Genomic DNA, 13358 nt, shown 5'->3' on the forward strand with positions numbered 1-13358 from the left:
AGTTTCTTTTTCTTCTTCTGTTGTAGTGCCTACTGAGTACATTTCCTCTACTTCTACTTGTACTAGGAAGATGTATGAAAGAGAGAAATTTATTGTAACTTCTAGGGGGAAGACAAGATCTCTTCCAGCACTTACGCTGAAGGATTTTGTTCTCTCTTTAACTGATGATGAATTAATGGAAGAAAACAATTCTGGCTATTTTTGGTGTCTTATTCCTTCTAGTTCTACTTTTTCTAGCACTCGTTCTTCTTCTCTTTTGTTTATTTCTGAAAATGATGATGGTCTCTCTTATGGAGAAGAGTTTGAATATGAGGAAGAGCCTGTGTTTGCTATTCCTGAAGGAGGTTGTTATATGGATTCTGAAGATGAATCTGAGAACACTCCTCAAGCACCTTTTATTTAACCAACATAAGCCATGTCACCTGAACCAAATGAGTCCTCTATTGAGTCCGACTCAATACGAGAGATACAGTTACGTTCAGATAAGGTCCTTCTACCTAAAATGACTAAAAATAATAAAGAGAAAGATAGAAACATCATTACCCAACAGGATGATCCTATCCCTCCTCCTCAATCACCGGCTAAGGAGAAGGGAAAAGGCCCTCAGTTGGATGTTGATTATAATGTGTTGGCTCATTTGAGAAAGATCCCTTCCCTCCTTAGCGTTTATGATGCACTTATGATGTCTTCCGACTTGAGAGAGACCTTGGTGAAAGCTTTGCTTGAACCAGAGTCTTATCAAGCTTTCTTTGCTACTGAGTCAGTTAAGGATGCATGCTATTTGAGAGAGATGTCATGCATTACCTTTTCAGATCAGGATCTTTTTTTAGGGACTCCTGATCACAACCGTCCCTTGTACGTCACCACTGAAGTAAATTGTTATGAGTTGAACAGGGTCCTCATTGACCAAGGAGCTTCAGTTAATATCCTTAATCATGCCACCCTACAGAGTCTTTCCCTTGGTCACTTAAAGCTCACTTCAGACAAGATTATGCTGAAGGGTTTCAACGATCAAGGTCAGCGAGCTCTAGGTTCCATCACTTTGCCTTTGCGTTTCGGAGATCTTTTGACTGAGGCAAAGTTTCATGTTATTGAGGTAGATACTTCATACAAGGCTCTCTTAGAAAGGCCTTGGATACATGAATATGGAATGGTGCCCTCTACACTGCATCAGTGCATGAAGTATATGAGAAATGACGTTGAGTTTTCCATCCTAGGAGATATTCAACCTTTTGTCGTGCATGAGGTCTCTGTCTATGATGATGCCGAGCATTACATGCCTCGAAAAGCTCGTAGACCTCCCCCTGCCCAGTCACCAGTGATACCCACTAGTGTTGTACAGGGTCCTATGCAGTCACTTGCACAGGGTCCTATACAACTACTAGCACAGGGTCCGTCACAGGTTACGATTGAGGCAGATGCTTCCACTGCAGACCTTGATTAATCTTTAAGGTTTGTAGTCAGGCGCGATGCTCCCCCTAGTAGAGGTAGAGGATTGCGTGGTAGAGGTCGAGGTAGAGAGTCAGTTCGCCCTCCGAGGATTTTTGATACTCGAATCCCTCCTCCCTTACACTTGTACACTTCCCCTTTGACTGTTGAGTCCAACTCTGATGATGAGATGATTGATGTTCCTCGTCATTCAATCCCTTTACCTGCCTTTAGTGTTGATCACAATTCTTATCCCACTTTCCATAGGAGTTTGATTCCTCAGGGTGGTTTGATTATTGATAGTGATTCAGACGACGACGGAGATGTCGGACGTCAGACTACTAGCCAACAATTCCTTTCTCACCAGATGTATGGGATGAGAATTGAGGAATCTCCTCCTCAACCTTCCCCTACACCTTCTACTAGTGTTCGTGGTGCACCACCCTTAGATAGACGCTCTGTACAAGAGCTGCACACTCTCTATGTGCCACCACAATCTGCTTGGCATGCATCGTTGTTCCATAGTATAGGTGTCCCACAGAGTACGGACATACAGGATCCTATGGAATCCACTGTAGATGATGAGATCATGCCAGTTCCCCGATACATTTTCTCTGCTGTGGATAACTTTGTTGAGCGAGACATTATCCCTTCGACTTGGTCAGGTAGACAGGCCCAACAACAGGCCCGTATTTGGCGAACTGATTTTCGTCGAACTGGGCAGGGTATAGGCTATTCTCAAGAAGATCAGTCCCCTTCCGCCAACATTCGGGTTGTTTCTCATTCCTATCCGGTCGTTTCCATCTCCGATGATGAAGACCCAAAGGAGAATGAGGACAGGGTCCTTGAAGCTCCACGTGAATTCGAAGATGGCAGCAATTATGTCATGGATGAGTTCTGTGAGATCAATTTGGGCACTGAATCGGATCCTCGGCCTATCTTTCATAGTGCTTTGCTATCCGAGTCAGAGGCTCAAGAGTATGTTGCACTCATTTTTGAATTTAAAGATTGCTTTGCCTGGAACTATACGGAGATGCCCGGTCTAGATCCAGAAGTAGTAGTCCACAAGTTAGCTATTAGTCCTGATGCAGTCCCTATCAAGCAGTCACCTCGTCGGATGAGGTTAGAGATTGAACAACAGGTGATCGCCGAGACTAAGAAGCTTATAGAAGTTGGTTTCATTCGTGAAGAGAAGTATCCCACTTAGCTTGCCAATGTTGTTCCAGTCCGAAAGAAGAATGGTCAGATCCGTGTCTATATAGACTTCCGTGATTTGAATAAGGCATGTCCTAAAGATGATTTTCCTCTTCCTATCCCTGAACTCATGGTTGATATTGCTTCATCCCATAGCATTTTCTCCTTCTTGGATGGTTCATCTGGTTACAATCAGATTAAGATGGCCCCTAAAAATGAGAAATTCACTGCCTTTCGCACCCCCATAGGTGTGTTTTGTTACAAGGTGATGCCCTTTGGCCTCAAGAATGTCGGGGCCACCTATCAGCGTGCAATGACTATCATTTTTCATGAGTTGATTCATGAGCAAGTTGAATGCTATGTGGATGATTTAGTGGTCAAAAGCAAGGTCCGTAGTGATCACCTCCGAGACCTACGAATCATTTTTGAGCGCTTAAGAAAGCATGATTTGAAGATGAATCCCCTAAAGTGTGCATTTGGCATTTATGCGGGGAAGTTTCTTAGTTTTATTGTTCGCTATCGTGGCATTGAGATTGATCCTTCCATGATCAAAGCTATAGTGGACTTGAAACCCCCTAGGAGTCTCACCCAGTTGAGGTCTTTCCAGGGTAAGCTCATTTTATTGCGGAGATTTATCTCCAATCTTGCCGGTAGATGCCATCCTTTCGCTGCTCTAGCAAAGAAGAATGCCTACTTCCATTGGGATAAGAATTGTCAGGAGGCCTTTGAGAGCATAAAACGCTACCTGACGAATCCCCCAGTGTTAGCTGCACCCATCCCTAGTAAACCATTGATTCTTTACACTACTGACTTGGATGAGTCACTTGGTGCACTTTTAGCTCAAGAAAATGAAGAAGGCAAAGAGAATGCCTTATATTACCTTAGCAGACGTCTGATTCCTGCAGAGCTAAAATACCCGGCAATGGAAAAGCAGTGTTTGGCCTTAATCTTTGCTGTGCAGAAGCTTAGACACTATATGCTATCACACAAGATCAGTTTAATTTCTCGAGTCAACCCTTTGCAGTACCTGATGACCCGTCAGACTTTGTCAGGTCGTTTAGCACGTTGGTCTATGATTTTATTGTAGTTTGACATTACCTATGTCCCTCAGCGGGCCGTCAAAGGACAGGCTTTAGCTGACTTTCTTGCTTCTCACCCGATCCCTGCAGATTCCCCACTTAATGACGATTTGCCTGATGAATTAGTCATGAGTGTGGAAGAGCAGGAGTCCCCTACTTGGGAGTTTTACTTTGATGGAGCTTCTTCCATCAAATCACTACGTCCTTACGAAACTCCTGTAGTTAGGGTAGGTTTGGGGCTTGTTTTTGTGTCTCCTGAAGGCCACACCCTTCGTTACTCCTACAATCTTTCAGAGCCTCGTACAAATAATGAAACTGAGTACGAAGCCCTAATTGTAGGACTTGAGTTGGTAATTCAGATGAGCATCGTGCGGGTGAAGATCTTTGGAGATTCCCAACTAATCATTAATCAAGTAGCTGGAATTTTCAAAGTCCTCAAACCTGAGCTCTTGCCTTATCACGATAGGGCAATGGAGCTCTTGTGTTTGATCCCTTAAGTAACTTTAGTTAGAGTCCCTCGATCTGAGAATAGTATAGCGGATGCACTAGCTAAACTTGCTAAGGAGTTGGCTGACCCGAATGGAAATCCGGTGTCGGTTGTTGTCCAGTACCGACAAGCCTTGTGCCCCGCGGACTTGTCTTCTCCCGATCAGACCCTCATAGTATGCGCTGTTGAGGAAGAGTCAGATTGGAGAGTCCCTTTTATGGAATACTTGAAGCGTGGTAAGCTTCCGGATGACCGTTCTCTTGCCACTCAAATTAGAAAGAGAGCTTTGTCCTTCTCCTATGTGAACAAAACCTTGTACCGACGCTCTTTTGACCAGATGTGGTTGTGTTGCCTCAACAACGAGGAGGCTCGTAAGGTCATGGGCGAAGTACATGAGGGACTTTGTGGTGCTCATCAGTCCGGACCTAAGATGAAGGTCAAAATTAAACGCCTTGGTTATTATTGGCCGACTATGATCCGTGATTGCATAGAGCACGCTAGAAAGTTCCACCAATGCCAGATTCATAATACTGTTATTCATCAACCTCCTAATTCGTTGCACCCCACTGTTTCTTCTTGGCCTTTTGAAAGTTGGAGCACGGATGTAGTGGGTCTTATTGACCCTCATTCCTCTAAGGGTCATAGATTCATTCTGGCTGCTACAATTACTTCTCTAAGTGGGCAGAAGCTATCCCGCTTAAGGAAGTCAAATCAGAAGATGTGATGCGCTTCTTTCGCGATCATGTTGTCTACCGCTTTGATGTTCCGCGCCGTATAATTTCGGATAACGGCCCATCTTTTAGAAGTACCAAGATTGCTAGATTTTCCTGTCGTCATAACATAAATTGGCGGTATTCCTCGATTTACTATCCTAGGGCTAATGGTTTGGCTGAAGCATTTAATAAGACCGTAGTCCAATTGATAAGAAAAATATTTATGGCAAATAAAAGAGAATGGTACGACAAATTGCCTGAAGCATTATGGGCCTATAGGACTACATACCGTACTCTTACTCAGTCTACCCCATATACTTTAGCTTTTGGGGTTGAAGCTGTCCTCCCACTTGAGGTCAAGCTCCCTCCGTTGCGTGTAGAAATTAGCCACAATTTGTCCCACGAAGATAATGCCCGACTCCGGTTAGAAGAACTTGATGGTTTAGAAGAGCTCCGTTTGCAAGCTTATCAGAACCTTAAAATGTACCAGGCCCGTATGGCCCAGGCCCATGATCGCCTTAATCGACCCCGTGCTTTTCAGGTCGGGGAATTAGTCATTGTCTTGCGTAGGCCTATCATCTCGCGTCGTCATCGAGGTGGTAAATTTGAGCCCATTTAGGAAAACCCATTCGTTGTAGAGCAAGTATATGAAGGCGGATCTTATTTGCTAGTTGATGCGAATGGTGTTCATCCCATGCTCGTCATTAATGGGCAGTACTTGAGAAAATACTACGCTTGAGTTTGCACATCGCAAGGGGCATTCCCCGCCACTTGTAAATATCCTTTTGTATAGATATAACTCTAAAGGATTTCTCGCACTTTTTGGCAGTCCGTGGCCACGACGATTTGTCATCTACCACGTGATGTTCGTCATACAAAGTGTGAGATCATCCCTAAGGGTTGTGTGTAAATACACCGTAGGGATATTTGTGCTTACATCGGCATTCACTAATCACTTTGACATTATTGCACAAGATCTCATTTTCAGTCCACTTTGAGGGTTGACTTTCCCCAGTTTCACTTGTCACCCTCAAGTGTGGTCTGGGATATCAAAACTACTAGCTTGAATCTCTAAAGAATGTGATATTGGGTCCATCATTGGTTTATATTTGTCAAATATAGTGATGTTGATCCATTGTCACTTTGTGAATTTCTCTACGAATTGTTGCTGTAATCTTTCTCTCTCCCCAGTTTCACTTGTTACCTTCAAGTGTGGTCTAGGATACCAAAACTACTAATTCGAACTTCTATGGAATGTGATACTAGGTCCATCCTTGATCTATACTAGTTAAATCTAGTGATGTTGACCCATTGTCATTATATGAATTTCTCTACAAATTATGTTATAATAATTGTGCTGCCCAGTTCATTCATATGAGTTGAATGTGACCTGGGTTATCAAAGCCAATGTTTAGTTCCTTTGTAGATCCTGTATACAATCTTTATCTCTCCCCAGTTTTATTCATGTGATGAGTATGGCCTGGGTTATCAAAGCCAACAATTTCCCCCTCTTTAAAAAAAAAAGGGAAGCTCTTAGTTGAGTAGAATCGGTTGCCCTTGTCACAGGTGGAACCCGGTTCTACACTCCAAGAGCCCAAAGTCCCTTAAAATTCTTTTCTTTCAAGAGGGAAGCTCTCAGTTGAGTATAATCGGTTGCCCTTATCACAGGTGGAACCCGATTCTACGCTCCAAGAGCCCAAAGTCCTCTCAAATTCCCTGCTCTCTCTCCTTAAAGCATTTCGATGATTGCTTAGGAGATGACTATATGTTCACTTCTTCGATTATGATTCTTTATTTTTAATGGGATGTTGTTCTCCCTTACTTGTGATATGGTACATCTAATTCCAGATGTTAGTATCACTTCTTAGTGGATTTTGATCTTCTAGTAAAAAGTTGATCCACTACTTCTTTCAAATGACATATTTTCTCATTGAGACCCTGCTTTTAGCTGTAAGAGTAGTCTCTTTGAATACATAAATATTACTTGTACTTTTCATAGGGTCCCATCAGTTAACATGGGTGTTACCACTATGATTTCTTTAGTAATCACTAATTTTTGAGATGATGATTGATTGTTCTTAGTGACAAGTGTGTCCCCTTGTCATTCCAATTGCTATTCCGTTGATATGAGATTATCCTTTCTACTCAACTGTTTGTATGTTCCTCTTTTTAGAGAGATATGCATCAGTCGATTACTTCATGTTATATGATTTCAATTTTATCTTAGAAGTCCTACTTATTTTTTGATTACTCATGGCCACGACGATTTGTCCTCTACCATGTGGTAATGGAAATATAAGTTTGAGATTTCCTTAGATGATGGATTACTTACTTTTCTTTCCCTTACAGCACCACGCACTTGTGCGTTGGGTGGTTGTAGAGGTGACTTCTACTCTTTGTTTCGTCATTTCGAATATGGTCAGACAAACATTGAGTCATCCTCATTCACTGTTGCGATCTGGTCAGGTGAATGTTGGATTTTGTCTTTTTTTCTGCTGTTGCGATCTGGTCAGGCAGACATTAGACCTTTTGGGAAGCTCTTTATTCATTGTTGCGAATATGGTCAGATGAATATTGAGCTGTTCTCATTCGCCGTTGCGAATATGGTCAGGCGAATGCTGAACTCCCTTTCTCTTTTCCCCTTTGTTTTGCCGTTTCGAATATGGTCAGGCAGACATTGGGTTGTCCTAATTCACTGTTGCGATCTGGTCAGGTGGATGTTGGACTTTCTTCTTTTGTCCCACCATTGCGATTTTGGTCAGGTGGACATTAGACTTTTGGGAGGGCTCATTATTCGCTGTTGCGAATATGGTCAGGCTTTCAATTAGACTCGATTAGTTTGTTTTCGTCGCTTCGTGCATGATTTGATTTGAACTATTCATTATTTTGGACCCATTTTTTGTATGACCAATTTTATTAAGCCGACTTGAGCCCGAATCGACTCGAATCGAGCCAAATTCGAACTCGAGCTTAACCCGACCTTAGCCAAATCTGGCCTAATTTAGCTCAAACAATTTCAGTTAAACTCCAACCCACTTTATGATAAATTCAAATTGATGCTTATATCAGGAAATGCGATCGAGCGGCCCCGATTGAATTGCAAGCTCGTATAGTCCTTTCCCTAAAGCGTGTGATCTCTCACAGGAGGAGCAGCGATTCGAAGCAGATAGCAGGCTTCATTTGCGTGTCTTGAGCCGCTGCTGCGATGGATCGAAGAAGGCGGGAATCCTCCTTCGGCAACGAGTCCAATTTACTCGAAACGAAGGTCTCAGCTCTAGGCATTCGGTCCGATCTTCCTCCCTCTCATTTTCGCTCCAGCTCTCTCTCCCCCGCTCTCTGGCTCTCGGTTCTGAAGTTCCCAGGCTCCCAGCTCCCTCTCACGCCGACCCCCTCCCCAGCCCCTCTCTCGTTCGCGACTCCAGCTCCAACCAGCCCGACTTCCCTTCCCGATTTCTCCTTCTGTTCGCAGAAGGAGTCGAGCCGAACTCCAGCTCCCGCCGTCCCAGCTCTCAGTTCCGAACATCCCAGGCGAAATCGTCTCCCTGCTGTTCTGACCGAACCGAGAGGCAGCGCCTCCTCCCGCTCTCAGCTCCGCACACCCGAACCAGGTCCGACTCTGGCCTCTTTTGTGCGATCCGAACCCACCGACCTGCCTTATTCCTCTTGACCCCCAAGGTGAGCTCTTCTTCTTCCTACTCTTCTTCTTTACTGATTTGCTTCCCTTTCTCCTTCTCCTTTCTTTTCCTTCTTCTCCACTCCCTATATTTCTTTCTCTTTTCATTCCTTTCTTTCCTTCTAGTTTGTTGTTTGGATGCGATCCTTTTAAGATTGGAATGCTGTAGTATTAGGCTAATATACTTTGATGACTTCATCCGATGGAAGCAATTTGGTGAAGTCATGTCTTTTGCATTGTTGGTATGGCTACTTAGTGTATTAGACAATTATGATTTCCTGTGAGTAAAGAGGAAGGGGAGCAAGAGTAGAGCTTCTTTCCTCTTGTGGTTGAGTATAGTAGAAGTTTGATTTCCATGTCATATTATTTGCTTAGCTTCGCATTATTGCATTTCAATTGTTTGGTGAAATGTGTCTATAGATGTCATGAGAAATTTTGTTCTTTCTCTTGTGGTTTTGCCAAATCTTATATGAATGCTAATGGTGTCATCAATATTGAAAGCTTATGGAAGACTTTAAATATGAAGAACTTTTACTAGCATTTTGCGGAGAGTTGAATTAGAATTTCAAATTGTAGATTCATGTTCTTGTTTCTATATACATGTTTTGGAAGTCGAATGGTCCTCGTGAGATTGTTGTATATCTTATTTTGGTTTAGTAAAATGCACGTAGGCTCATTCACCCAAGCAAAACTCTCATGTTAATATCATTCTTGTGAAAAATCAGAAAGTTTGTCGTGGAAGAAATTTGGTTGGTTCAAGTTTCTACTTCTTGCTTTAGATGGCTATATTTTCATGCTTGTTTTGAGAATCTTGTTGGAAAGGAAAGCAATGAGGTTTGTTGTAGATTAGAGAAGGTTGGATTTTCTTCCTTTTTATGCACCCCAGGTATAGGTTTTGCATAGACCCAAAATGTGATATTACTTATTGGTGATTGGAATATTTTCTTGAATGTTGGGGAAGTATTGGTCACATCGAATCCTCTTTATTATCTTATTTACGTTAAGTAAAATAAAAATATATTTGATTGGAAATATGCATATGAGGATTTCCTTTTTAATAAAAAAAATCTGGGAAGATTTTCTTAAATCTAATTACATGGCTTTGAGAAAGAAATGGTTACCTTATTTCTTCAAAACAAAATATAGCAAGGAGTTGATTTGTTGTACATGGTATTACATGAAAGAGCATGTGTTTTGAATATCAAATATTTGCACCAAGATTTGACACAATAAGTATTTAAGTTCTTGATCTTCTTATGCAATGACAATGTGCGAGAATGGGTGTAGTTTCTGGTAAATTGATTTGAGTCCTAAACCTTTTTTTTAGACGAATGAATGCAGGTTTTGCTTATTGCTTTGGCTTCCAAATTGCTGTAGGAATGTTGCAAGTGCAGTTTTTCATAGTTTTTAACTTCCGGATCATCGTAGGAATGTTATAAGTGTAGATTTTTGAGTTGTATCGCTGTTTTTACATAAGTATTCCTATGGCATTCGGGTGAATTTGTCATTGCTTTGTCGTGAAAATTCCTACAGCTTTTGTAGAGATTTTGCTACTGTTTTTATAAACGAATGAGTGCAGAATTTGAGAGTTTTACTGTTGTTTTACATGAGAATTCCTATGACATTTTGGGTGGAGCTTTCGTTGTTCATTTGTGAAATTTCCTACCTTTTTTTTTTTTTTTTTTTTTTTTTTTTCCTTTTTTTTTTTTGTAAGCTTTTCCCATTGTTTTTTGTAAGAAAAAAAGGTGCAGATTTTTATAGGTTTTGCCATTATTTTTGTGAAAAAATGCAGATTTTGTGGGTTTTATTGCTGTTTTTCGCATAAAGATCTTTGTGACATTTGGATGAGTCATTCATGGCTATTGTATAAGAATCCCTACATCTTTTATATGGTTTCGTGGCTGATTTTTGTGGGGGATTAGTGCAGATTTTATAAGAAGGTTCTTGTGAAGATCGACATAGATTGTCTCCTTTGGATATCGCTCTTGTTTTATGTTGCAAAATTATATGCTTAACATACAAACACATGATTTCACTTACCGATAGGAGATATTTATGCATTCTTTTATGTTTTAGTATTGAATATAAATGCGATTCCCTTTTGGATATCTTTGGTCATATATAACATGGAGATAAAATTTTGTTGGAAAGTAATGGTATGCCTCATGCTTCAAGTAAGGGTTTCTCCACCGAATCGATGCAATAGTGTGTATTTTATGCAGTTTTGAGTTTGACATGTCTTCTAGAAGTAGAAAATGGATGAATTTGCTTTAAATTTTCTATCTTACAGTCATATTTTGGTTGAGTCTAAATATTAAATAATTCGATTTGGTCGCCTGTCATACAACTACAACTCTCAACATCACATAGACTTGGCATGTAATCGATTTAGCACTAGGTTGAATGTTTGAAGAGTTTTCTTGAAGCCAAATGAATACTTTTATATTATTGTTGCTTATGAGTTGTCGAGTTTTGTAGTTGTTAGACAACGACATAAATTTGACGTTAAGTTATGAGTAGATTTTGTTAAACGATTCAAGTTTGGAATGTTTTGACTACACTTTTGCATATTAGTTTGAAATGCAATAGTTTAATATCACGTATTTTATCTTATGTTAAACTCCCTAATGAGCTCTTTCTAGATTTGTGCTGTAATAAGACTATTTTCTTATTGTTTTGCCAAAATCTTAGCTAAACCCCATAGATGTGATTATTAATAATGATTATTTGGAAACTTTTTGAGCATGATATTGTCTCTTTACATTTCATATAAATGATTGGAATAAGTTTAGAATATTTTCTTATAAAATCGAGTCATGTTTTCATCCATATTTATGTGAAATGTTGTAGTTATTTTATGGGTTGTCGCTAGGTGTGACATTTGAGTTTCTTTTAAAGAGTTTTATGAGTCGTTTTATACTTAGAAAGTTTTATGAAATGCTTCTCTTTGCTTTTATTGAAATTTTTCTTACGAGTCGCTTTGTGTTGCCAATTTGGAAAGTCATTTTTGATTGAAAGACGTTTTGTTTTGCTTTGGTTGGAATGATTTATTAGTGACTTTGGATTTGTTTTATGCGACGAGTTTTATGGGTGCTTTACAATGATGAGTTTTCTTTATAAAACTTTCTCGTTGGAAAGCTTTATGTTTTCTACCCCACTCCAAATGAAAGGAGACACTTGATTATGGGTTGTTGGGTAGAGTTTTCGTGTCAAAACAAAATGAAAAGAAAAAGGAAGATTCTGGGTAGATAGCTTTCGGGGAGTTTTATGTAGTAGTTTGTTTAGAAGTTCTTTTAAGTTGTTTTGAGAGGTATAGTTTGATGATTGGATTTGTGTAGTAGGATCTCTTAGTGCCTTTTGGGGGGGGGGGGGGGGGTGTGTGTGGGGGGGGGGGGGGGTAGTTAGTGCTTTCCTATTTGAATTAAATTCTTTTAGTGGTTATTTCTAAAGATGAATTCTGGGGCTTAAAGCTTTAGGTAATTTTGGGTTAAATTCCCTTAGTGTTTCTTCCTATAAAATGGATTTTGGAGTTTGAGATATTAAGGAACTTCGTATTGGAAAGCCTTTAGTGTCTTCTTGGGGTAGGTAATCCTTACTTAAGTTAGCTTCCTTTAAGGTTAACTTCTAAAAACATAGAATTTTATATAGACATAAAATAAAAGAGCGTCTAGCCTTAAGTTTAGTTTGAGAGGTTTGTCTCCCTAAGTGGCTTTGGGCTTTGTTTGTAGTGGGTTGTAGGTAGGTGTCTTAACATATCATGTGCCTTATTTGGATTGTGGGAATATTAAAGGGCATTGTTGATATTACTTTGGGATACACTTGATTGCCACGAGGTGTATCCAATAACAACAATGCCTACACCCCTTTTTGTATTGAATTTTCATTTTTTTTTTCTTTTCATTGCATTTATTTGTATTTTACTTCGTTCGTTAGCTTTCTTCGTCATTTTCTTTTATGTTTTGGTACTGCGCACTTACAAAATGAGGATAACCTAAAAGACAAGTGGCCCAACAAATAATTAAAAGGTACATTCTTTTCCTTATTGCATTTTTCATTTCCTTATATAATCATTTGTTTATAGAACTTCTCTAATACATATCTCTTTTGTGTCTTGCGAGGAAAAATTTGAAAAGCAATGGATAAGGAGCATTGGAGCACTTGGAGAGGGAGCTAGGACAATCGGATCCGAGCATCAGTCGCCCCTATTCATTCCGGTAGGGGCGCTACGGGCGGAACCACCGGGTCGTAGCCCCCGGTGCTGTAAGTTTACTAAAACTTAGAAAATTTTTAGGGGCCTAGATGATTGTACGCCTCCCACCTTTTGGGCCTTGTAGAAAATTCAATTATAACTAGGATTGTTTTACTTTTGTTAGATCCCTAAAATCTTGTGACATCCGTATAGAAGTCTTAGGAGTTAGAAAAGAACACAACTTTTAATCCTACAACACTAGTGATATTTAAGGACAAAAATTAAGGACCGAGTCTTAGAAAATATAGACTTAGGATGTATGTTCCCTATAGGATAGAAACATTAAAACAAAAAAACCTAGTGACACATTTTCCTAGATTTGGATTTTCTTTTCTTAACTCATTAATAATCAACTAATCAATCTTAACCTAATTCTTAAAATATGTTAAAACACCTAATCCTTAATTAAACTATTATTAATATTTAATAATCATTAAACTTTAAAATCTAAAATGCAAATCTAAAGCAAGTCTAATTAATTTAATAATCAACTCTTAACCAATCTAAAAATCTAAAAGATGTAGATTTAATTAGG

The 13358-nt window shown here is 39.8% G+C and overlaps 1 protein-coding gene across 1 annotated transcript; it reads left to right on the forward strand.

The window, feature by feature from the left end:
* The first annotated feature begins 2752 nt into the window (after positions 1–2752).
* LOC110096641 lies at positions 2753–4912 on the forward strand. Its single transcript, XM_020822678.2, has 3 exons — positions 2753–3674; positions 3792–4182; positions 4234–4912. Exons 1-3 carry the CDS (start codon positions 2753–2755, stop codon positions 4910–4912), a joined length of 1992 nt encoding a protein of 663 aa, XP_020678337.2.
* Positions 4913–13358: the final 8446 nt, after the last annotated feature.

Source organism: Dendrobium catenatum, unplaced genomic scaffold, assembly GCF_001605985.2.
Source record: "Dendrobium catenatum unplaced genomic scaffold, ASM160598v2 fragScaff_scaffold_398, whole genome shotgun sequence".
Lineage (NCBI taxonomy): Eukaryota > Viridiplantae > Streptophyta > Magnoliopsida > Asparagales > Orchidaceae > Dendrobium > Dendrobium catenatum.